The 25,694-nt window shown below is 43.9% G+C and overlaps 1 protein-coding gene and 2 long non-coding RNA genes across 8 annotated transcripts in view; 2 read left to right on the forward strand and 1 right to left on the reverse strand.

The window, feature by feature from the left end:
- Window positions 1–8,297, forward strand: part of LOC134419396 (uncharacterized) — a 313,894-nt gene extending 305,597 nt beyond the window's left edge. The window contains exons 19-21 of the long non-coding RNA XR_010028034.1: window positions 792–903; window positions 6,691–6,749; window positions 8,214–8,297. This is a non-coding gene — a long non-coding RNA (uncharacterized LOC134419396). The remainder of the gene's footprint in view (window positions 1–791; window positions 904–6,690; window positions 6,750–8,213) is intronic.
- Window positions 6,190–10,774, reverse strand: LOC134419395 (uncharacterized). The gene is made up of 4 exons (XR_010028033.1): window positions 10,601–10,774; window positions 9,377–9,527; window positions 8,469–8,606; window positions 6,190–6,765 (listed from the first exon to the last, which is right to left on the reverse strand). It is a non-coding gene; the product is annotated as an uncharacterized LOC134419395 (long non-coding RNA).
- LMO1 (LIM domain only 1) overlaps window positions 8,377–25,694 on the forward strand; it is a 62,059-nt gene continuing 44,741 nt past the window's right edge. Inside the window, exons 1-2 of one of the 6 annotated variants that reach the window (XM_063158511.1) lie at window positions 10,898–10,951; window positions 16,129–16,230. In XM_063158511.1, coding sequence (XP_063014581.1) covers window positions 16,206–16,230 — 25 coding nt within the window. In that variant the 5' untranslated portion in view covers window positions 10,898–10,951; window positions 16,129–16,205. Of the gene's footprint in view, window positions 8,397–10,856; window positions 10,952–15,662; window positions 16,231–16,338; window positions 16,373–25,694 lie in introns of those variants that run through there. The other 5 variants (XM_063158515.1, XM_063158512.1, XM_063158510.1 and 2 more) reach the window with 5 other exon arrangements.

The following is a 25,694-nucleotide window of genomic DNA, read 5'->3' on the forward strand; positions in this document are numbered from 1 at the left end:
CTGCACACTGGGGTCAGCAGAGCCAGCCCGTTCCCACCCTTTGCCTTCAGCAGGCTGCCCTGGAAGTTTTGCACCAGTTACTGGACCATTCTTTAGCTCCAGTCACTGGCATAACCCACATAAACAGAGAAATAAATGGCAAAAACAATGAAAGCAGCCACCATTCCAAAGGGGGGCATGGGGATGGGTGGCCAGGGTTGTTTTAGCCCAGGGTTACACTCTTAGCTTATGTCTAGTCAGCCATCTAGCCTCTATTTTCTAATTAAATGTTTTTGCCAAGAGCACCTTATGCATTTATGAAAAGTTTTATCAGCCACCTGACTTTTGCTTTGGTGCCCAAGAGACTTGCTAGAAGTGTATGGAAAACATGCCAGACCTGGATTAAATTCCAAGTCTCCCTAGTTCCAGTCTAGCTCTTTAGCTGCAGGACCTCCTGCCTCATTTCCAGAAGTTTTATTATATCCCCTTGTCCCTAATATGTGTCAAAGTCATATTTGCTTGAGAAAAGCATTCATCAAAGAAAGGGCATGTGAGTAATTATATCATGTTATTATTACATGTGGCAAATTAAATTGTCACATGTTGGAGGAAGAAAACCTGGGGTTTACTGCTCTTGCCTGAAATGGAGCACACTCCCTCAGAGTCCTTGTGCAGACTGAGTCTCTCTTGACTGAGACCTCCTCATGAGATGCCACCTGCGTTATTGTGGGCCTAATTGCAACACTTTTGTTGTTGTTAGTTGCACTTATTTGCTCTTGAGCATGTCATATTGCCCTGTTTTCTTTTTTCAGACTTAACACAGTGCTCCTGAAGCCAACTTAACAGAGGCTGCTCCACTGAAAGCTTTCTGAAATCATTCTTAAATTACGATGCATAATCACTTGAAATTAAGTCAATTCAAATGTAAGTTTAATTTGGCACCTTCCACTTAACTGATTCCTAGTGTACAAAAAAAAAAGCTTCAGTTAAGTACTTAAGATGACATTTAATTGGTCCTCAGTATCACACTACTCTGTGTAAAACTCTGTAGTCTTTAAAAACTTTAATCACTTCCTTTCAGCCAGGGCTAGATTTCTTAGGTATATAAAAGCTTAAAGTGGGACCCACCAAGAAATTTGTTCCCAACTCCCCAGCTGTCCTCAGTGCTTCTTTGTACCTCTTGATAAGGGTTTCTTAGTTGGAGAGAGTTTAAAAATTATCAGGGACGGTTGTTGCTGTTGTTTTTTAGCTCTAATTAAATGAAAGCAGGGAAGCACCAGTAAACAAGCAGCTGGAGGAAATAAGGAATTCTCATTGCTTCTGAGGAAACCTTTTTAAATGGGCAAGAGGTTTAGCAGGCTCTTTTACTGCTCTCTGCTTATCCTGAACAGTTATAGCTCACTAGGCTGAAACTGGAGTACCAGAGAGAGAAGTGGAAAGTTATCCAAAACTGCTGGCTTGTTTAAAAGTAATATATACATTATTGTTAGTCATTCCATGGCATTAGATCCTGCAGCTACATTTCAGTTAAGTGTTCTTCCATGGGCATGTTCTCTTGTTTCTTTTTTGGCAGCAGGGTTTCTTTCTAACAGTATTTTAGTGCTTAGATGGCAAGCTACTTTTTATCCATAGAATGTTTAATTTAATAAGGCAAAATGTGATTATTTGGGTTAATTAGAGCATGTAAGAACTCTGTGTGTATGCACTTTTGATAGTCACTTTTAAACACGTGCTTGTATATATTGATTTATAAATATTTGAGGTATATTTATGCAAATTGGATATACCAGCAATGCAAGGCATTATAGATCATCTGCAAGAGTGTTGCAGTGTGAATTCACATTTAGGCAGTGAGCAGCATTCATTAAATGTCCGTGCTTCAGCTGTGTGCTTGCAGGGTGGTATTTTTTCCTCTAAGGCTTAGCTATTAAATCCACTGTAAAATACTGCAGAGTTGTATCTCAGCCTTTTTAAGTGATCACTTGACTCTGGTGACTGTTTGGTATGGAAGCCATAGTCAAAATATGTCTATTTAAAACAGATGTCATTAGGAGGCCCTCCAAGCCGTGCTTCTCAGCTTCTTCTGAGTCAAACTTCTTCTAGGTCAAAGAATCTCCTAGGCAGGTTCAGAGAGGGATGATTATCCCCATTTCCCCACATGTCAAGTGGAACCACACTGCTGCATTGACAAGGGGCTAATGCCATAAAAATAGGGCTCATTACTCAGTTATCAGACAAGTCTGTTGCCATCCATGCTCCTCATTCTGCCTCACTCGTGCTATTTAAATGTGGAGCTAAAAATAAATATTAGTCCTTGCTTATCAACAGGCAGGGTAAGGAATTTTACTGCCCCAAATGCTGCCCAGGGTTACCTTTGGATGGCTGTTTGTTGCACCACACTGCAACAGCCTGGACAGAATGCCACAGGGAAAGTCCTTGGGGCCTCTGTGATCCCAGAGAAGCTGAATGCCAGTGCCCAGGGCGGATTTAACCATGGCATGATGAGCAGGAGGAGTGGGCTGTAATAATCTGAGAGAGAGAAGGAGCAGAGCCTGAGCAGGGCCTTGCCAGCAGCAGAAAAGATTGCTTTCCATGCTGCCCCAACCATGACCTCAGGATAGGGATTTCTGACTGACCCTGTGCCATGAAGCATTAAAAACGCAACAAAATGATCCACTGGGCTCTCACTTCTTGACCTCCCTGTGAGCACAGAAGCTTTTCCAGCTCTCACTGAGAGAATGATATCATTTCTGTAGTTATCTTTACTGCTTTCAGACTGAGCTTCTCACCTGCTTAGAGAGCTGTGGCAACCACTACCATTCCTTCCAGTTATTGCCTTGTTTTAGTCCTTGCACTTCTGTCATTTGCTGATGGGCCAGAATAATGTGAAATTACCCCTACAACATTTCCTAATTTGCCATTTTGTTCAGATATCCAACACATTCTCTAGGACTAGGGGAGTTGCTACCATTGTGTACAGAGAGTAGACAGAAAAGGGATGGCTTTTCATGGGGAAAAGACTTGGAGGTCTACAAGCACAAAATCTCCTGGTCTCTCTGACCCTGTCACAGAAATCACCCCCTTCTCTAAGTGTCTGGCATGACAAGGGAACAAAGGCAGTAACTGTGGGTTTGGACATAGGTCTGGGTAGAGAAGGGTAGTCTTCCCAAAGCACCTCTGTAGGAAAAGCTCTGCATGGTGCAAACAGGTGTGCTCTGGTGCTACAGGGCAAGGTCTAGAGAGCATTTCCCATCACCAAGTAAAGCAAACAGTGTGTTGAAGCCAAAGCTAGCACTGCAGAAGAGGGTCAGTGCTAGCACTGCAGAAGAGGGTCAGTGGTGAGGCAATTTGGGTTGCACCCCTGTATTGACTCCAGAGTTTGTCAGCATCACCCTGCTGCTTGCTTGCTGCCCATATTACAGCTATTCTGTGCTGCTGTAGTGTGGGACATTGTGATCAGCCTCTGGATGCTCCTGAATTAAGGCAGATCATCTCTGCCTCCTAAGAAACCTCCAGAACCCAGCTGCAGCCATAAAGCTGCTATCAAATGCAAGCTGGCTGTTGTTCAGAATTGGGGCCAATATTTTTAACAGCATGAAATTTTGTGGTAGGCCCTCTGGAAGGATTTTGCATGTGAAAAGTTGAACTGGAGCAAAATCAAGACTTGAAGTCCCCTGTGTGGAAAAACAGGTGAAAAAAAGGTTAGCTGTGTTTGAGAAGGGGAATGCATCTCTCATCTGTATTACAGATAGTCTGATGGCATTAATTGGGAAGAGGTGTATCTTTCTTTACTGTTCACAAATGCATTCTAATGCCATGACCTCTTTTGTCTGAGTTGGCATCAGCAGAACATACCGACCGTACCAATCTCATCAACATAATCAGAAAATAAGTTGATATTTTACACTAGTAATTAAATCCTAAGCTCTACCCACTTTGTAAGGGCCTGAACTTCTACATGTACTTTCATACTGCCACTGGTGGCTTTTTGTTTGCATTACAGCAGCCTGAGAGCAAACGAAAGGCAAGATCCAAGATAGGAAGGCAAATTGGTTTTGCAAACATGGCAAAGAAAGTGTGTGAAATCAAATGCCAATATTAATGCAAGACATCTGCTCTCTGTTCCAGTTCTGAGCGAAGTAATCCAGTCCTAATTATACACTGCTGTGTCCTCTACCAGCTAAGGAGAATGGTGCAGCCATTCTTAGTACTGGTGTATAAATTTCTTTTGGGATCTGATAGATACATTAGATGCAGGGGAGGCTTTTCATTTTTTGACCGTCAGTTGCTTTGGGTAGCACAAAGAGAGGGGAGGAGAAAGGTTGCAGCAGGAAAAGATCAAAATCTTCCAAAAAGGACTCTGCTCCTAGAATAAAAATTTTTCCTAGAGAACTTTCCCTGCAGACCTCAATCAATACTATTCTCATCTGAGTGCACATATTATTCATTAAGCAATATTGGCAAGATGTGCACTATAGTGTATGCCTTCATTAGAGCCTCCACCTGCCTGCTTTTATCAGAACATCTTCCCTAACTTTCATCTTCATGGAACTGGTTTCTGTCTTTGGATTCAGAGAGAAATCTTGTAATTTCACAGCATGCATTTATTTTAAAACAAACAAATACCAAAATATTCATCTCTCTGGTTTGTGTATATGTTTTCTCATCTCACACGTTAATGAATCAAGAAGATTATCACCATTAGATTCAGACTGAACTGGATGCTGATGAATTCAAGTGCAAAACACAGCCCAGTGCAACAGACCCTCCCTAACATGGGGAATAGCTGGAATTCCTCTGTTGTGTGTTCAGCTGCCACACCAGATCCTTTGTGTGCACCTACAGTTCCTGTGCCAGCAGCCATTTTCCTATGGGCTCAACATTTTTAGATGATATGTTGTTAGAATGATGTTATGAAGACCTGACAAATGTCACCCACGCCAAGTAGAGGCAGAGGGAGCCACAAAACATAAGGGACACTGGCAGTGTCTTAGGGTATTGTTATCACAAAGCAACATGAGCCTGACATTGCATTTTGTCTTTTCAATTCATCCATCTCCAACTATTCTGTGTCAATTTTGCCTGGTCTCTTTCATGCAAGGCAGCAAAGAAAGCAGCTATCTTATTGAAGAAGGGCACTGGGATTTTTGGACAATATGCTGTGGTCTAGCTCCATGACTGGGACCCCTCTATGTGTTGCTGCAGTTTAAAGAAGAGCTGATAGTAAGAGATGATGAAAAGGCAGCTGCATGGCTCTGTCTCTGTTCACCCATCCCACATTTGATTAGTCTCTGCTTGACATCAGGCTGGGAGCAATAAGCTCTGATCATAACAGAGTATGTGGCAACAAGCCCAAGAGCTCCACGTGTCACTCCAGAACCAGACACTGTCTCACTGGATTCCTCCAGAAACAACTGAGGCAGATGCAGGGATGCCAGATTTGTCTTTCAGGTCTGTCTGCTCTACCAAGATGAGAGTAAAAGGCAGGACTGTCTGCAGGAGAACACTGCAGCAGCAATGGACTTTGCTGTAGAGAAGAATATACAGAAAAGTCAATTATTGATCCAAATGAAAGCGAGGGATGTTATGAAAACACTGTCACTAGAGTTTTTTCATAAGTTTGGAGGTGTCTTTTTGCTGGGATATGTGTCTTAAGGATTAAAGAAACTGCACAGGCACTGCTATGTGAAGAGGTGGCAGAGTCAGAGTCCATGCGGTGGTTTGCTCAGAAAGATTGGGCTAAAGGTGCATCCCTGAACTTTGGCTGAACTTCAGTTTGATAGATTGAAATCTTACATCACTGTTGAGACCTGATGGACCATGCAAATGGAAGAACACATCTCACTTGAGCCTAGGAGAGTTTTGAGAGCTGGAAGGAGAAAGGAGGTTTCTATTAGGAAAGCACCTCCTCTATTTATGCTTTTCCCAGGGAAATCCAGCCTGTCCCAGCTCCATGTCTGGGCCTCCTCTAGAGCCTTTCACTTCGGTCCTTAGACCTCTCCCTGCCTGTCTTGGTGCTGGGGAGATCTGCAGTGTGTCACACCCAACCTCACCCCTCAGCACTTTGTACCCACTCATAAAATCTTCCTGATACCAGTTTCTCATGTAGAAAGAAACTTCATGGATTCCATTGCAGCTGAGCTGTTCTCAACATGAGAGGTGCAGAATCTGCCCATTAAACTTCTTATGAAACAAGAAACAGTCCAAAAATTCAGCTCTTGCTACTTTTATTTTTGAAAAAAAAATTCCTTTTAACTTTTTCCTATGGAGAGCAGCAGCACAACTTCTGAATAACTAATTTATCCATTGTAAATTTCTCTAAAAGGTCATTACAGATTGTAAAGCCTAATGGCTTACAGTTACAGCCTTATATCACAGTGGCAAAGAACTTATTCTCTGGAGGTTTTATTTTTGAAACTTTCCCATTTTCTTCTATCAAAGGAAATGCTATATTTTTAATACACAGTTTTCTTTATTAAGGGAGAAGCTATATTTATGAAAATATTTAACATTCATTTCACGTAAAACATAGTAACAGAACTGAGTGATTTATTTTCACAATGCATAGGCAGAGAAGTAGAGCAAGCCACAGTTTAGAAATAATTGAGGTCTGTAGATCTCAGGTATGTATTTAAGTGGTCCTTTGAACTGCCACCCATGTTGTGTGTGAACATAACTTTTCAGAGCACTTGTGATTTTCCTCCTTTACAGGGCTGCTGAATTGTGGTATGAGGTCAGGCCCGTGGTCACTCTCTTCTGACACCAGCAAGGTAGGTGCAAGTGATTCTGAAATGGGTAAAAATAGAGATGTTTTGTAGCTAATTTAATACAGACCTGTGCAAATTGTCTCAGTTATTTGTGTGAATTCAAGAAATAAAACCCATGTGTCAAACTGGCAGATAAAAGTCTCATCTGCTGAGAAATCTGACTTTGAAAACAGCTGCTAAATTCTCCATGTGCAGAGTAGTTTTGGTATGGCCTGGTGCTGCTTCACTGTGGGATTCTGACTGGCGCACGTGACTTAATCACCTTCCTTTTTTATTTTGATTTTTTTTTTAATCCTGTCAGCTGAAAGATAAAAAAACATATTAACCTCCCATGATGAAACTTTATAATTCCCAACACTGAAACATTAACCAAGTTCTTAATTAAGGGAGACTGAAAGTAGAAGAATGCTTTTATGTCATCAGCTGGTTTTTGCTCCAGTCATCTGCCTCATTCAAGCATAGGATAATATGAAACCTCACGGGTCTGCTAAAGGCTTGACTTAAGTATACTGTGGACTTTGTAATTTAATAAGAATGGGGCGTTGTTCTTAAGAAACTTCATTTTCTCTTGCTTGTACTCAAGTAAAAAGGAAAAAGTACGAGCAGCTAGTGAGCAAGAGCCTCAAGTTAGACCCAGAGGTCTGAGCCCAAGCTCTGGCTGCACAAAGGTGTGTTTATTCCTGTGTGCCTCTTCCCTCACGCACTAGGAATAGCAGGAATTAGTATGAGACCAGAAACTTCCCTAGGCAGAGCACAGCTGCTCCCTTTTCTCTGTAGTTTCTGCAGTATTGAGCGTGATGGCTTCTCGGAACTGCCTGGCCAGGGAGCGTGTGAGGCACCATGACTGAACAAAATCCAGTGCACATCAGCGATGAACTGGCACCTCAGCAATGGTGCTGTCTGGTTCTCCTCCAGCAGCGAGCTGTTTTAGTGCTTTGTTCCACAGAATGGAGGGTTGGGGAGCTGAGGCTTATTCCCAGACACTGATCCATGGCAAGTTTTCCCAGTAACTCGTTATGGGGCCAGTTGCCTACACAAGTGCTTTTTAAAGGAGTATTCTAGCTGCTCTTCTCTAGTGTCAAGGTATTAAAAAATAAGTGTGGTGAAATTCTTCATATGAGACTTAATCTACTGGGTGAAGGAGGCACAAAAATTACTGAAACTTTCTCAGTCCTCTGAAATAACTCTCTGAGCAGATATAATGGAAACAAACACAGGACAATGCTTCACCACACCAGAGAAAGTAATTTACGTAGAGTGAGGAGCTTTACATTGGGGTTTGTCTCTTCACCTTATTAAAGCTGTAAACCTAAAAATGCCCATGACTGTAACTGCAGGATTACAGCAGATTGTTCAAACTGCAGGATGTGTGTTTGGGAATTAAATGTTTTGGTGGTTTTGGCATTATTTTTCTCCCCTTGTGTGATGCTCTCTCATGCGCCTACACAAGTGCAACATTCTCTCTAGATTTTTCCTTCCAGGTCTTTTTCATGCCCAGTGACCCCACCTTTGTTGGCTCAAGTGCAAACATCACATCTGAAGAACAATACCAAAGTCAGCCTCTGTTTCCTCAGTTTCTTCTAGTTCTACCCTTGGCATCCCAACAGTGACCTTGAGCTCCAGTGCATGCAGACAAACTTCTGCCACTCAGTAAGTCTGTGCATAGATTAAACCATACCATCCCTGTAGTAAGCTCAGAATTGAGGCTCAAGAGTTGCATACCAAGATTTAGAAATTATGGCTTTGCATCCAAAACGCTCCTTGGCCACAGTGAGAAAAGGAATGGGCTCAAGGACCAAAAGCACTGAGTTGATGCACCATGTTCTCCAGGGTCAGCATTTTTCAAGTGCTGCTGCGTTCCTTCAAAAGGCAGGAAAAAAAAAGAAAAAAGAAAAAAAAAAAAAACAAACCAGATTCATGGAGTTAGAATGACCAAGTTCCTGTGGGTGCAGTATGTGCCACAGAGTGGAAATTAAAAACCAGAGAATTAACAGGGTTTGTTGTGTTACAAAGCTTGAAAGCATTTTTGTCCTTATATGTGTGTACTCACAGAAAAAACATGCTGCACTAATGAAAGACAACTTTATGTTCCCAATCCTATTTATTGTTTGTTGCCAAGCAGTCTAAGCTATGGGTTTGTTTGGCTTATTGTAGGGATGAAGAGGAGGTACTTGTGGGGTTTTTGACCCCCTTGGCTATAGGTGATGTGTACAAGGTGTGCCTTAAAGAGAGTGGGTAGAAAGGCAAGTTTAATAATGGGTATCTTGACAGGGTGAATGTGAAGATGGGGAACTGAGGATGTGACAGGTCCCATGAGATGATGTGCAGCACTATCCCCCCTGAAATCTATCAAAAATTCTCTGTCTACCCTCAGAGGGAGCCAGCCTGAAGAAAAGTCAAAAAAAGGCAACATGGTGGGACCTAAATAAAAGATAATAGATGAACTGAGCTAATATTAGTTTCCTGATACATAAAGCCAAATGGATTAATGGATCAGCTCATGCATTGCCTAAGGAAACAAAAAGAAAATCTTCAATACTTCTGTGCACATTGAGGACATGAACAATATGGATCTTTAGAAAGTAAAAACCCAATTTGGGGGAATCAATTACTACTTCTTTTTTTCTTACCCTTTTTTTTTTTAAATTTAAAGGAAGTTCACAGAGAGGTAAAACTTGGGTAACACGCCAGCCAGAAGTCATGCGTCTCAGACACCACAATGATGGTCGATCTCGGTTTGCATCAGCCTTGCCCGGGCTCTTTTTAGCATTCCAGCTCCAGCTAATGGAAATCAAGCCCATTATGGTAAACGTAGGAAGCAAGTACATTAATAGTGGGCACTGACATTAATTCAAATGGTAAACAATTCAGAACTGTTCCCAGTACATACTAGATTATGTATCATCTTACCTGCTGCTTCAGAGGGCTGCGCCTTTCACGGGTTTTTAAAGCACAGAAGATTGTCTGGCACAGAGTTTTCGGCTTTAGTAAACTATTTCCAAATTCTGCTTTGCTCCCTATCAGTCCCATATACTTTTTTCTGTATTGTTTTGGATGCGAGCACTTTTACTCCAGATCTGACACAGATTGGCAACGTCAATCTGTTCCTTACTTTAAAAACAGAGAGGCAGACGGGGCAAGTTTAGCAAAGGCAAGATGTGGGGGAAAAGCTAAGGCGAAGGTAGAAAGAAAAACTGAGCTTATTTATACAGTAACACGTGTGTTAGAGTAATGCCTCCCTTCCTCGGCTATGCGCTCCCCCATCTTCTCTCTCACACACGTATATACACACACACTTTAACTGTGCTTTTGTGTTTTGTCAGAATTAATGAGAAAAGTTCCCTTGCCCTAGGGGTAATTAGTGTCCTTGGAGTTAAATAAGCTAATACTTAGACACCTCTGGCACAGGCAATTATGTTTGTGTATTGAATAATTGATTCAAAGAGGGGGGGAAGGGGCTGCTAATCAGATCTGAGCATAATGAATTGATTTAATTAACAGGGGAATCTGAGGGTCCCTGGGAAATGTGTGCATTTATTCAGCAGCAGGAGAGAGTGCAAAGCACATAAATTGAGAGAGAGAGCGAGCGAGGCAGGCGGCAAGTGCTTTTGCTTTCAGTGATAGGTTCACATCTTTCCTCCCTCCCACCCCCCTTCCTTTGAATATAATTTTAGATTTAGAGTGAAATCAAGAGAAAAGCACTTTAGAAGCCTGGAAAGCTCTTGCAGTGGCAACAGCAAAGGGGAGAGAGGTTGTGAGCGATCACACGCGATTACATTAAGACAATTTTTGACAGCGCAGGTTGGGCAAGGACGGAGCAGGGGGAGCAGCCCCCGATATTGGTCCTCCCTTACCTTTTTCCTCTCTCCCCCCCGCTTCCCTTCTTCTTTGATCCCTAAACTGGCACTCGAGCTGCAGCGGCGGGGCCGGGGGCGAGGCGGCTGGTGCAGGAGCCCGGCTCCAGCTCTCCGGCGCCCAGCGCGGCCGTAGCCGCCGCAGCCCCGCTCCAAACTCGCGTCCCGGGGCAGCGCCGGGGCGGCCGCGCCGCTGCCCCCGCCTCGGCAGCGCCCCGGTGCCCGGCCCGGCGCCTCGCCCGCCCCGGAGCCCAGAGCGGCGGCTGGAGGGGGAGCGCCCCAAGGAGCCGGAGCGGCGGCGGCGGCGGCCGCCCTCGGCGCCCGGGACAATGGTGCTGGACAAGGAGGACGGTAGGTGGGATCGGGGCGCGGGGCCCGCCGCTCCCGCCCGGGCGCCCCGGCGGCGGGCGGGGAGGCGCGGACGGGGGCACGGAGGGAGGCGGCGGGCTCGGGGGAGCTGCCCCGCGCCGCGGCACGGCGCTGCCGCCCGGCCTGTCCCGCACCGCTCCGCTCCGCTCACAAAGGGGGCCGGGACGCCCGGGACGGCGGCCCCGCCGCGCCGCGGGTCGCTCTCCGCGGTGGCCGGGCCGGGCCGGGCGGGTGTCCCCGGCCGGGGGGTACGGCAGCGGCCGGCCGTGGCCCCGCTGCGTGCTGCGGCCGGCCGGGGAGGGTCTGACACTGCAGCCCCGGCACCGGGCCGCCATCAGCGCCGCTGGCCGCAGCGTGGGTCCCCGCCGGGCCAGCTCCGCCGGCTCCCGAGGCCGCGGGTGCCCGAACGCAGCCCCGCGCCCCCACTGCGGGCAGGGCGGCCCTGCCTGCTTGTGTAAATGGCCACAGAACGTCCCTGTGCCGGGCTGGCGGGGGCTTCAACTCGGAAAAGTGGATGCCAGGCTCAAGAGACAAGTGGGAGATGCTCTCCTTCGCTGTTGTCTTTTTTTTTTTTTTTTTTTTTTTTTTTTCCCCTCTACCTCTTTTTCTCCCCCTTCCCCTTGTCTTTTGATCTGGAGTTTCTGCCTCAGAACGGGGAGAGCCTGCCCGCCGCGACACCGCCGAGTGGGACGGGCACGAAGAGCAGTCCCGGGCAGGCGGGTGCGAGCGAGCGGCCGTGTGGGAGGGGGCCGAAGCGCTGACAGCCGCCGGGGTAAAGGCTCGCTGCTCCGGAGAGGTGCGTGGGGAGGGAGCTCGCTGCACGCTCGTCACATGCCTCTGGGCCCTGGCAGAATCCCGTCTCCCAGCATCTTTTTTTCCTCCAGTTTCTTGAAGCCCTCTGAAGCAAACTGATGTAGTGTTATTAATGGGGTCTGTAGTGCTCCAGTGGAAAGCGCGTGTGTTGGAGAAGAGGGAATGAACTTGTCTAACTGGTCAGTGAGAGGGAACAGCAGAAAGACTTTTCTCATCCTTCGCCCCCTGTGCACTTAGGTAAAAAGGTTAAGTAATGGCCGAGGAATTAAACACGGGTAATTTCTTACTGGTGTGTGGAACGAGGTTTGTTTCTCCTCCGACTTTCAGGGGTAACCTATGTTGCGAGAGTCCCCTGAATTTTGCTCAGCTGCTGGAGGAAAAGGGAGGAAGGGCTCTTAACATCTCTATTAATACCCGTTAATAATAATAACCGGTGATGTCTTCATGGCGGTGACTCTCTGTCAGGGGGTGCCTGCCAGCCCGTGTCTGTTCCCTGTGATTGACAGGCTGCCAGCAGGATGCTGCCTCCATTGCAGGGGCGAGAGGCACAGGTGAGCTGCGAGAGGACACCGAGATCTGAAGAGGGTTCCCTAATAGGGGTGTTTGGGCTCTTTCAAGTGTCTCAGACGTACTCATTAAACACGAAGAGCTCGGGGCCGGCCTGACGGTGCTGTAAGGAAATGAAACTAGAACCCTTGATTATCCAGACAGTTCTCAACAGCCTCCTTCCAGGAGATTTCATGAGTGGCTGTCTATAAAAGGGAATAATGGTGGTGGATGGGAAAGGTAAAGAGGAAATTAGTGCGGGGTGCACTTAAAAAAAGGAGTAAAGTAGGAAACAATCCCCTGATGAGAGGGATGTGAAGATCAGAGCAACAAGGTGCGATAATGCCTAGGAATCTCCTGTGCTGTTGACGGAGTAGTTATGCTTGAGGAGAAATCATGGTCACTTTTAAAGATGCCCTGGAAAAATTGGGGACAGAAGGTGAGACTCAGAGAAGAAACTCTTTTTATGAAGAGGTCATTTTACCTTTGTAAGTTTCTTTCTGCCTGATTCAAATGGGCTCCACTTGCCCGCTCATCTGTGAATGTTAAAAGGCGATGCTGGACCTGCATAGGTTACAAATGGACTAAAATGGAAGCTTTTGCTAACTAAACCAATTCCTTTTGAAATTAAGCTTGAATGAGCTTGTTAATAAAAATGGGTCTGTTTTACTCCCATAAATGGCCCTTTTTATTTTCCTTTTATTTTTCTTTTTCCCAGAAGCCGGTCTGATTTTTACCATCTAAAAATCCCAGCGTTGTGGCTACTATCCAGTTCTCCCCTTGATTTAAGAGGCTTTGCCATGTAGAGTTTTTCTTTGAGGGGTTTTCTTCTTTTGAGGTCTCTGGCAGCAGTGGGGGGTATTCATATTTATTACTGCATAGAGAAAGCAGGATTTCAGGATTACCCCTCCCAGAAGTCCTGGAGCATCGCAAGGAGGACACTTGCTGCCTTGTAGATATGAGCCCCTGGCTTTTGCATCGCTGAAGGCCACTTGGGAAGCTGGGCCACGGCCATTGGCCTCGTGTAGCTGCCCACTGTTCCAGCTTGGGGCCTTAGGGCTGTGTGCCAGCCCCGGTGTGACAACAGGGTTGCCCCAGCGGTGCAAGAACTGCAGATTTGGGTTTCCACTCCAGGTTTGCGAGCAAAAAGCTTCCCTGGCAAGCGCGCTCTGTGGTGCCGAGAAGGAGTAGAGACTCAGTAATACTCTTATGTGGGTCTTCACAGATATCATTGAGGATGAAGGGGCAGGCTGAAAAAATAACAACAATAATAATGTTTCTGACTTGATGTGTTGTGGCATCACGTCAAGTTATGTCAGGGAGGTAACAGCATTTTGTATGTTTGAAGTGACATAATATAACTTGACTGATGCAACATGACTTGATATTAGAAAATAGTGGTCCACAGTGGAACTCTGGCAGGTATCTTCCCCGAACAAATGTTAGGAACTGAGAGAAGAGGGACGAGAGGGGTGGGGGAGAGAAAGGTTGAGAGAGAAAAACTTCAAGGCTCTCAACTTAGTCAGTTTCACTGTGTAAATCACAGCAGAATTTGCTGTGGGCAAGCCAACCTACGCACCGTGCAGCGCATTTATATATTTCAAGATAATGAGAGTTAAGATATTTCTGAAATACGTAAATGTTTTGATCGCAAAGACCAGATTTCTGCTTAAAAAAGTAAACTGACATCAGGTAGCATGATTAATTCCAACAGATTGTGTTAATTGTAGTTGACTTAAATTGCTGTACAAATGTGTTGGGGGTTAGAAAACTTTTTTTTAATTGTTGGTGTGTGAAATGAGTAAGCAGATAAAGTGTTTAAAAAAAATCTGTTTGCGCAGGGAGTAATCCAGCCTCTTTGACATGATGGAGCAGTAAAGGAATAAAATGTACATTGATCCGGTACTGCATATTTTTTCATGAGTGCATTATGTCTGCTAGTTTGCTCTGCTGCAGAAGTCAGCTGTGACAGACAATGGCTAACTTCATTTTTATCAAAACCTTGCCTTTCTTGTAGTTACCAAAGTGGAAGTTGAAATGTACCATATATTTTGGGGTAAGTCTGTCCTTTTTGAAGGTGGCGGGGTTGAACAGTACACAGAAGGAAGGATGGAACATTTTTGGAGTTCACCATTTTCTGATGGAGGCCAGTAGTTATTGGAAGTGGTAAAGTGCCTCAAATCTAAAAAAGGCTGTGGCTTTGTTAGTTTTTGCATGGATCCTTTTAACTATTAGACTTTCATCTTTGGGATAGAGTCCTCCTCCTTTCTAGCTTGTGACACTTCCTAAAAGAAAGTGATTATTTATGGTGGTTGCACTCTTACGCTAAAATACATATTCAGCACTTGCAAACTAGTATCACCAGGAAACAGGAGTTATTGGAAGCACTGGATGAAAACAGCTCAATGTAAACTGATACATTTAACATCAAATATTCTCAAGGACTGTTAGGATTAAGTATTGTGAATGAAGGGGGAAGGAAAAGCCACTTCAGCTGGGGATAAGGAATCTAATTAAAAATCGGTATTGAGGATATATAACTTGAGCCCGCTATCATGCTCTTTAGAGTACTGTTGTATCAGTTGTAAAGGGGAGGAGGAAGTCTCATTAAAGCAGAAATAAATGTTTTCTCAGATTAAAAGACTGAGATGAGTGAAACGGTGCTGTTGATCTTGGTAGCGAAGTGTCTGATCCCGCAATCCTTGCGAGAGCCAGTGGAGGCAACAGATGACTTGTCTGGAAAAGGAATGAGAGTTGCAGGATGTAGGATAAAAGACGTGGGCCCCCAAGTTGTCATTTTATATCTGAGCATTGATGGCATTTCTGAAAAGTGGAGCAAACCTGTTAAGTGTTTGTATCGCTTCTGATTAGGTAAATTCATTTTAATATCGACCCAGTGAAAGCGGAGCTGCGTTCTCCGGAGTAGTACACCCTGAAACCAATACGCAACGCGTGAAAACAAACCCAAAATGTTTGCGCAGAAAATCCGTATCAAGTTTTAGGTCACCAGAGATGTGTGAAATGTAGCTGGGAGAGCCGCGAGGGCTGGCGTAACATCAGCTGCGGAGAGTCGAGAGCCTCTGACCTGGCCGAGCTGCTGCGGGGCGCCGGACACAATCCGTGCTCGCAGGGAGCGGGGCTGGATCAGAGCCGGAGCCTCCCCTTGCCCCGGCCCGGAGCACACGGCGGCGGCGGCGGCGCAGGTGGCCCCGCGTCCGGCGGCACCTGGGCGGGGGCCGGGCGGGCTGCAGGTGGTGCTGCTGAGCCGGGAAGCCGCGCTCCGCCAGGAAATCCCGGCAGGAGCTCCGGAGGGGGCCCTGCGAAACGCGTGCATTTATTCATCGCAAGTGTGCAAGGCTCGCCAATTGAGAGGCAGAGGCAGCGCTGGTCGGGCTTAGGTATTCTAGCCTCTGCGAATGTAATTTCGGATTTGGATTCAGCTTAAATCCAAAGGGAAAACACTTTATAAGGCTGAAAGCTGTGTAGTTGCAACAGCCAGGGTTATGAGCTATCAAAGGCAATTACATTAAAATAGATTATACTGTGTAAATTGAGCCATTTAGAAGGTGAGAACCAAAGAAACAGCTCTGATCCCCCTTCCTTCTAAATTGCAGTTTTAGTTCCTTGCAATTCTGAGGCACAAAAGTAGGTGAGACTGCTTTTGTATCTGCAAAGTGCTTTATTTCTGAGTGTAATTCTAACTGAGTGCAATCTAGGTTAAAAGCTGGACAACTGGGTAATTAGAGCTCACTTGCTGCTAAAGGACGATCAGCTGTACCGTAGCTCATTTGTGTTCCCAGAGACTTGCTCTCCTCTCCCCTGAGCGGAGGCTGCTGGAGAAGAAGCATCTGTGCCCGGACTTTTCTTGATTGCGGAGATGATGGTGCTGGACAAGGAGGACGGTAGGTGGGCTGAGATTGTGTAAGCCTGTGCTCGGTGTCTTCTGTGTGCTGCTAATGTAGAAATAAATAGTTTTGAAACAGACGTGCGCTGTGCATTTCAGAGCGTTCTGCGCTGAGCTTCTGATGCTTTTCTCTTGTGTAGGTAAAAGCATGCTTGCTCTTTATTTTTTTTTAATCTCATTGCTGACATGATCGGACAGCCAAGAACGGTTTACTCCAGGCTCTGTTTGCTGAAGGACATAGCAGAAACAGCTTGATTTTTTCTTTTTAAATATCTATGTAGATTTTTCTTTCTGCAAGTTACTCTAATATATCCATTTTAGCCTGTTTGTTTTAACAGCTTTTATTGTAAATCTAATTTTGAGATTTTTCTTTCCCTTTCATTTGCATGCCATTTAGGTCTCTTTAATGTGCGCCTTTAATATCTATTTCTCACAGCTTTTCTTCATAGCTATAAACATAATGACAATAAGCTAATAAGCCTCTGTGGCAAAAAGGAAAAAAAGTGTTGGTTTATTCTACGAATCTACTCCCTTCTTTTAATAGCAGAAGTGGTGGTTCATTTGGAATGTAATTTCATGAATGAAGCTGAAGGAGAGCTGGACTGATTTTAGAACTTCACATATGCTTATTTTTTTAAGCTGACTAGTCCTTATCAAGGATGCTTAAGGGGAACAAATTGATGTGAGGAAGATCAGTGTTAGTTAGCAGCCTGAATGACCTGATGCTATCTTTTGCACATTGCCTGCCAGGGTGTGCAACTTAACTGCTCAGTCATCAGTAGTTTCTGGGATGAAGGTGGTAAGTTCAATCACAACTTTTTAATGAGGTGGTTGGTTGTTTTTGCTGAGGCTGTTTTGTGGCTTAGGTCTTTCCTTATAGTTTGTACACTGAAAGCAAGGATGAAAACTGAGGCAGAGCAGAAGGCTTCAGCAGCCATCCACATGGACTTCCATCCATGGCGCTGCCTCTTGCCAAGGACCTCCGCCTTGGTGGCACTTTGTGCGTGGAAAGTGGGACCTGCATCATAACTTTTAACAGGCATTTCTACCTGTTATCTCCTTATTTCATTCCACCTGTATAAATGGATGAAGTGGGCCATGTAATGGACTTCCCTGATCTTTTAAAATTTATTTCGTGAACCTCTTTTAAAGTGTTAAAAAAAAAGGTCATAGGCTGTTGCCATTGGAAAATGAGAGAAATTACTGAATATTTAAGACTGTAGACAGGAAATAGCTTTTCACAGGGAGCAAAAGAGCTTGGAGAAATTGGAAGTTGGGCATTTTGGCAGTAGCATTGATTTTACTTGAATATATATATTGCTTTTTAAAAAATTTATGAGAAAAATAACTTGTAATTCAAAGTCACTTGCTTTCCTGTGTCGGAGTCATGCTAACTGTATTTTGTGACTAGTACTGAAAGCTGCTCAGTGCTATTAAGTTGAAATTATGTTATTTTTATTCCACAACCCATATCTGTCTTCTAGTATTTTACAACTGAATTAGTACTGCACTGCAGAATAATTAGGAAGGCTCGACTATTGAAAGACCAGAAGTCTTCGAAAGTTTCTCTTCCCTCTCTCTTTTCCTTGCCTCCCAAAAAAGGGAGTATTTTAGACCTAGCATCTTGAGGTCTTACCTCATTGTAAGTTTGATTTCTAAAATTCTCCTTCTGGCATGTTCACGCATGTAGTATTTTAATCTAGTGTCTAGGATGGCATGTGAGGTTTTGTTTCATGAAGCATTTGGGACTATGAAAAAAAAGGTGAGCTTTTCACAAAGACTTAACACCTTTAAAATATGAGACCAAGCAGAAATGCATCATTTTCAGTGCCCCCCTGTATGCAGATTCAATCAGATTTGGACTAAGAGTTGACCAATATGAGATCAAAGTCCCTGTATAAGTTGTCATGCCATTCTGAATTTATTCTGTGCTAATTAAGTTGGCATCTCAAAACTGTGAAATAATCTTATTTGTGGGGAGAAAAAAAACCTAAATCATGGGCTTTATTTCTGTTAAAATATTTTAAGTTCCTTTGTTAACACAGTAGAATTTGAAAAATAAACGAGTAGATGTGGAGCATCTGTTACACATCTTCTAGATCAGCTCTGCAGTTGACTGGCCTGTGGATAAAAGACACGCTAAGTGCTTGAGTATTGCTTATGCTGGGAAAACAAATGAAGCTAACAGGGTTTCAAAGGCTTTGAAGCAGTGTCACTCTCAGAGGTGTTCAGTTGTTTTCTTTGGCAATATAAGTTGAAGCCAGCTAGTTTACTTTATTAGAGGCATAAGGCTACTCTTGTAACCTTCCTCTGACTAAGATGAATTTGCCTGACTGACCTTATTTCTTGCTGGACCACACGTGTTGTGCTGGGTTTGGGTTTTTGGTTTTTTTTTTCCCCTCCTTAGGATCCATCTCTTTTAAAGGGTGGCAGCATTTTCTGTATTTTGTTAAATCTCCCTTTTCAATTTGTGCCTCCGTACAGAACTATGTTCTGCTATGATGGAGCAATGCAAATCAAGTAGAATAGCCCAAATTAATTCTTCACATTGGCGGCAGTATGATTGCCTGCATGGAATCAATAATGCATCATAGAGGGATCAAATTTTGGAGTATAATGTGTGAATAATGCTTGACACAAAACAAAAATTCAGTCATCATAATAGCAATTAGGAAAAAGCTGCAGCTTATCCCAGCTGTAATCTCTGCTAACAATGAAGCACAGCCTGGTAATCAGCATGTATGGTATGAAATGCACTAATAGAAATCACGGCTCTTTGTTATGTGTGTGGGGGGTGAAAGTTTCCTTTTCAGCTAACTTGTGCTGTGTTAACCAGACATGGCATCCTTCAACCAAATTGTGGAGTGTGTGTGCACTTGTAAAAACACTGATCAGCTGCGTGTTCATCCCGATGTTTGCATAGACAGGAGCCCCCCAAATCACGGGTCCTTTGTGTTTTTGAGCAGAACTCTGATTAAACAGATCACAAGAGTAGGCTGAGTAAAATATCAGAGGACTCCATTAAACATGTACCTTGGTTTTATCTAGAAAGAAAATTTCATCGTTTCTTTAAAAATTAAAAGAAAAACGTGGATACTCAGTGGTTGAGTGCACTGGGGTTGGAGAATGGGTCTAAGGTTGATGGGAGGTATTTAGGGAAATGAATATTAGGTAATTGGAAACTGGATTAGTGGCAGCAGTTGCGTTCCTTGTTGTGTGAAAGCCCATCTTGCCCCACGCAGAAGGTAAAAAAACCACAGCATTTGGAATTGGAAAAGCAGAGAAATGGATTGTATAACATCAGTGACAGGACTTGTGCCACAGCGCCCTGCCAGGACAGCAGGGCTGTGGGCTGGCTTCACAAGGGACTGTGCCAGCTGCCATATGGAGGTGCCTATAGATAGGTAGATGGATATGGAGAGACACCTATCTCCAGCCACACAAGTCCAGGCAATCCTGTTCCATGGATAAAAATTGTGATACACACAAATTGTGCCACGTAGCTGTTCTGCATGCTGCTGGTGTCTTTTGTTTTCCTTCGAGCTTACCTTTCTCAGGCGTGCCTGGTGAGGAGTCATGCAGAGAGAGAAAGGGAGATGGCACAATGGCTTTTCCTCATGAGACATGGAATTTAACTTTTCTGTTGCCTAATGTTCCTGAAGCTCTTTCTCTTTTTCCTTTTTATCTCCTGTGCCACTATACCTCGGACCTTCTCTGTGGTCCACTGATGTCTAGCTTGCCATGTATGAGGAATCCCTACACATCTTCCCACACATCAGCTTATTCAAAAGCTGACTTATAAAGGTTACCAAAGACCTTATGCTTGCCTATTTAGCTGAGTTACCTGTTGGTTTTTTAAGGGCTTGATCTTCACACATATGGTTTTGGTGTTATTTTAGAGGTTTGGTCTGGCTTCACTTCATGACACAGTGTCCTTTTGTGACTCAGAATTACAGCAATGGATTAAAATATTCATGAAAGAGGAGATAAAAAGTTGTCAAAGAAGTATTCTAAATAAAATTGGAGCACGTTTGGCAGCAGAACATATGGTTTGGCCATAAAGGACCAAAAAACCATTTGGACTGTTTCTCCAAAGCTGACCAAGTGTGGAGTTGGAGGTAGTTCTTCCTGGAGGTGCCATCTGTCCCTGAAATGGCAAATATAGAAGCATGGCAGAAACATGGAGTAGTAAAGTAATGGCCTAAACCTATTCAAGAAATGGAGTGTACTGTAGTTGGAGCACTGATCACCTAGGTATCCATTTAAAGAAATCTCATCTTATGGGAAGAAGTGAAAGGAGGTAGCAGGCCTAAGAGGAGCAGACAGTTTTGTATAGGAGTATGGCAGGCGATCAAATAGTTCCTAGTGTTTGTTCAGAGTAGATGGCTGAAGGATCTGGGTAGGATGTCATCATACTTCACCCCCAGATGCTGTTGACATGTGATAATTGCCTGGTTGACATAACAAGCGCTGAAACAGTGTAAGGACATTTTTCAGCTTGGGTAATAGGGCAAAGGAAGCAGCTTGTTCTTGGAAATCAGTTTGCTCTAATTTTGGTTTAATGCAGTAGAAAGTGTACTTGATACCCTGGCAGCAGAACATAATTCGTCTTCTTTGGAGTTAGTGTTAAATTTTATTATCTTTAATAAATACAATGTGAACATGTCAGCCTGTTTGTCATAGCCATTCCAAAAATGCTCTCTTATGGTAGAATCTTCGGAAAAATTCCTTTTAAGAGCAGTGCATTATTAATAAAGTAATCCATTAGGTCTGGTGATAAAGGGTCACAGCAGAGTCTGAAATACGTTTCTTAAATGGTTAAGAAATTTATTATGGTTGGAGGATTAATTGATTTCATTTGGAAGCTTTCTTAGGGTTTTCAGGCGTTGTGTTTAGAGAGGGTTTTATTCTCTTTGGAAATGTGCTTGCTGCTCAAAGTTTTGCTTCACTGTCATTAGCATGAACATTTCTGCTAAAGGCAAACTGTTCTTTTAGCATTATGACTGATTGCATCTGCGAGGAGTCCTACTTAGGTAAAGAATATGAAAGTTTATGGCAAATAAGGTATTGTACTTGAAATCAATTCAGAATCAGAATAATGGCATCAAGCATTAAGTGTTGCAGTACGAGAATAAAGAAGGCACTGCAGATGCTGCTAAATGCTGAACTATAAAACTCCAATGGGTCTATATCTTTTAAAAATTGGACAGAATTGTCATCATTTAGAATACATAGACATAGTTTTAAACCGTATAGAAATCACTGCCCCCAACTTCAATAATGTGCGTAACTGTTGCCAGGGAATGATTTATTCAGTGAATGTAGCTCCTATTCACTGAATAGGGGGGGGTGGAGGGAAGGGCGTTTTGAAATGAAAGTTATTCACTATTAGATTAACATAATTAAACCTATCTGAGAAGAATTCACCACAGTTACTGGTTTTTTAGTTCTCTGTGTGTGTGTTTTCTCTGCCCTCCAGTGGGATGACTCCCAAGCCCAAGATTCCAAGCACAATGTGAGGTGCTATCCATGCAAACAGATCCTCAACTCTCCAGTGAATGTTCTTGCAAACTACTTTCTACTTACATTCTGTATCAAAGCAGATAATGGATGCTCATGCCCAAATTGAGAGGGTTTTTAAGTTTCATTGAATATTTTTGAGTTCTTTAGACCAATGTTCAGAGTTCCTTGTGTGCTAATCAAACACTCAAAGGGTGATTTGGGCAGTGAAAGTATTATTTGTCTTCTTTTAAACAATTTTTATCAACAGTTCTAGTTTCTCTTAAAGAAAAAGTGGATGATTGTTGCATATTCATGACTGAACTGCAGAGAACTTGGACCAGCATTAAACAATTAACCCTCTCGCCAACATCCATTTGAGTAGAAGCCAGGGATGTTCCTACTTGGTTTATTATGGATCTGAGATATAGAAATGTATTCCGGAGGACTGTGTTTCTAATAAATAAAAAGGCATAATGAGAATGTAACTGGGAAGGAAGACAAAAGCAGCCATGCTTTAAATTGTTAATGATGGTGCCAGTGGCTGCAGCTTTACCACAGCTGTTTAAATTGATCAGCTAGTGAAAATGTTTTGTTTTGGCATTTTCCCTGCATGTGCAACTCTTTCGAAGGGACTTCTGGAAGCTTTTCAAAGGGGAATCATGATCTTTTTTTAAACTAGGCTTAGAGCACCAGAGCTTCCAGTATTTTGGGATGCAATATTTAAGGATGCAGTTCAGTTTTTCTTTTGTAAAGTTTTTGGCTGATGAGCCATTATTTCTCCTAGATTTCCTTTACCAATTTTTTTCCCCTCCACAAACACTACAAATGACTCCTTACCCATAAAAGCTGAGGGAACAGGACACTTCCTAGCTGTCCTTTTTTCTTTTTTTTTTTCCCATCTCTATTTTACTGATGCTACAGAATTTGATCAGAACAGCAGAAAGGGGCTATGTCGATTTGCTATGCATCTTTTGGTCAAGCATCCAGTGTGAAATTGTTCTATAAAATGTACTTTTTCAGAGGGAACTCGCTCCTAATTTCTTTCCTGGTTGGCTCTACCTTGCAGCTGAAGTGGATTAAGCAACACCTCTTTATCACTGGTTTCCTTTCCTTCCATTCCAGAGAAATGGGTGTACCTTTCAAAGAGATGCAATCCCTTCAAGGCAGGTAGGGAGGAGCAGATTGGACTTTTGTGTGTTCACAAGTGATGTGGTGGAGATGTTTGGGCAGAGGACTGGCTTGAGCTGGTGAGCCTTGGTGTCTTTCCCAGAGCACCTCCTGCCTTGAGCTCATGAGCAGACCTGTCTGGGACCTTGTGTGAAGGTCCTAGACATTGTTCCTGACATTCCTGGTGGCAGGTGACTCCTGGACAGGCTGTGCCATAGATAATGTTGAGCAGCCAGATTTCTGCATTAATGTACTTGCAGTGAGGGTGGGTACTGAACATTATTCAGGATCCATTATATATTTATCCTTATAGTCCTTTGTGGAAAATGATTTCTGTAAGTACCCTGTTACGGTTATGAAAGCCTAAATAAGCATCAGTCTCAAACCCTTTGACCTGTCTGCACAGAATGGAGATCTGTTTTGAAAAGGACTCCTTTATATCTGTTTTTACTCCATGCCCTTCCATTCATTTGCCTATACAAAGCAATAAAGGGTAAAACCAAAGTAACATAAATTGGTCTGTCTTCCTGAATCCATGTCTCGCTAATGTACCCAGATTAACTCAACTGTAAATTGTCTCCTTTGGATGTCGTGTCTTGCTAAAAGTTTCCTATATGATTCATGATTTGGATTGCTTTTAACAGCTATTGGCTAAGCAATATGGTAAATGTACAAGGTGATGCAATTGGCATTAGTGAGAGGATGCACAGGAGCATGTAATGCAGTCAATACTACATTAACTACTGATGCCCAATTACAGAAACTGGAAGAGTGGCTTTTAGGAGCATTAGGACTTGCAGAAGAGCTGAGATCACCTGCCGCTCCTTGCCTAAAAGCTTCACCCTTTACGCGCTGGGATCAAAGCAAACATTTAGTTGCTATTTTGTCATGTATAACAACTAAGGTATTCCCACCCCCCCTTTTTTTTTTCCAAAAAGTGTCACACTGATGCTTTTAGCACATGTAAAATCCTATCTCTGTATTTCAAGACTCTACTTCCATCTCCTGGGGCAAGACTTTATTTGAATAAAAACTCTTTAACCACCTCTGCATTTATTGTTTCTCTGAAGCTTACTATTTCAGCCAGTTTTTATTTTAAAGAAATACTAAGTGATATTTAGAGTGTCCTATTTCAGTGTGCCAGAGTGGGCTCCCCATCGCTCCCCCCAGCTTCTTTCCCTTTTCTAATCTGTATGTGATTGTTTGTGACCTAGCTGGCTCCAAGTCTCTAAAAAGTGTTTTAAAATACAACCAGATACCACATAAAACAGAATATTTGAGTGTGCAACCTTTCTGCAGTCCCCATTCAGATTAAGCACACATTGTTTCCACCACTGCTTTTAAACCCATTTGCAGGAGATGGCGAAGGATCACATTATACTAAAAAACAGTGCATACTTTCAGATTGAGCTGTGTGATCACAGCTTCTAAATCTATTTTAAAAATAATGAGCAATGTCGCTGTTGCATGGCAAAGCTAGCAACCCACAAAGTTCCTCTGGACTTGGAGCGAGATGGGAAATTAAGCAGCTCTAAGAACACTGAAATATTTTAATATAAAAGACAGCTGGCAGGTGGCTTATTGCTCTTGTTGCAGCATTTGTCTTTACTTCCAGCTATGATACTTGGCATATCACTGCTGCTTTTAATCCTCAAAGCATTTTGCAGCACTGAGGAATTTGTGCTCCCCAAGTGATCATCCCCCGGAACTCCAGCCTGGATATCTGGGGGATGTGCCTGACCCCCATGAGGCATGGGTGGACTTTTGTGTTTTAGCTGTCCCTGGTTTGTTCCTCTCTGCTGGGCCTGGGTCCCACCTTGCCTGATGTCCCATGCTGGGTTAGGTAGGAGGTCAGACCTCTGCAAAAGAAGGGAGAAACTACTCCTGGATCTCCAGGGAAGGACAGAGTGCTATTGAAGCAATTGCTTTCCTTAACTGTTTTGGGGACTGTTTTATTGATCCCCTCTCAATTGGCAATTTTAATTTTGGGGGTTTTTTAATCTCAGAGGTCCTGTCCAAGCAATTGCAAATTGTTGAAGAAAAGCCTTCGCTGTCTTCTTGCCATAATTATGAGCATTGGTCACATTCCCCTCCTGCTCCTGCCGTGACTCTGAGCGTGGGTCATGTCCCCCTCTTCCATTTTCTGGGGGCAACAGAAAAAACAGCGTAAGGCTGTGCTGTAAAACATCCAGATGGCATTTCCTCAGTGACCTTTTTTTTTTTTTTTTTCTTTGGTAGATGGTGCCCTAAGTTCTCTAAGGCAGAGTTGTGTTGGTTGCCGGTGTGTTTGCTGCGAACCGCCCGGAGCTCTGCCCCATAGCAGGGCTGCTCCGGGCTGCTCGCTGCGGCCGGGGGCAGAGGAGCAGCCTGTTATTTTTAAGCCCGACTGTTGCTTTCAGGTGCCGATCGATGCTCTTTTGAACGTCTGGGGGAGGAGAGCAGAAGGTGACCTGCTGGTTTTCCCCTTGCACTAATGTGTTTGAAAGGTGGCACCAGCAGCGGGGGCGTGCGGGAACTCGGCTGAGCTGTGCCTTCAGCGCGCTTGAAACGCAGACGAGTATCCTGAGCTTGATGCACTTTCCAAGCTGTACAAACAATGTTTGAAAAGTCTGAAGTACCCAGCAGGGCGAGTCAAAACGTCCTTGAGCAACTTTGTATTTAGACAGTGTTTTCTCTTTGCCTTTGATCAGGAGGGAACAGATGTGCCTCCTCTCATGTGTGTGTTTGTGCGCACCCCCTGATGCAGGCGCGTTCCCTGTCCTTGTGCAGGGCTGCAGTATTTAGGGTATGCTG

Source organism: Melospiza melodia, chromosome 6 (assembly GCF_035770615.1).
Source record: "Melospiza melodia melodia isolate bMelMel2 chromosome 6, bMelMel2.pri, whole genome shotgun sequence".
NCBI lineage: Eukaryota > Metazoa > Chordata > Aves > Passeriformes > Passerellidae > Melospiza > Melospiza melodia.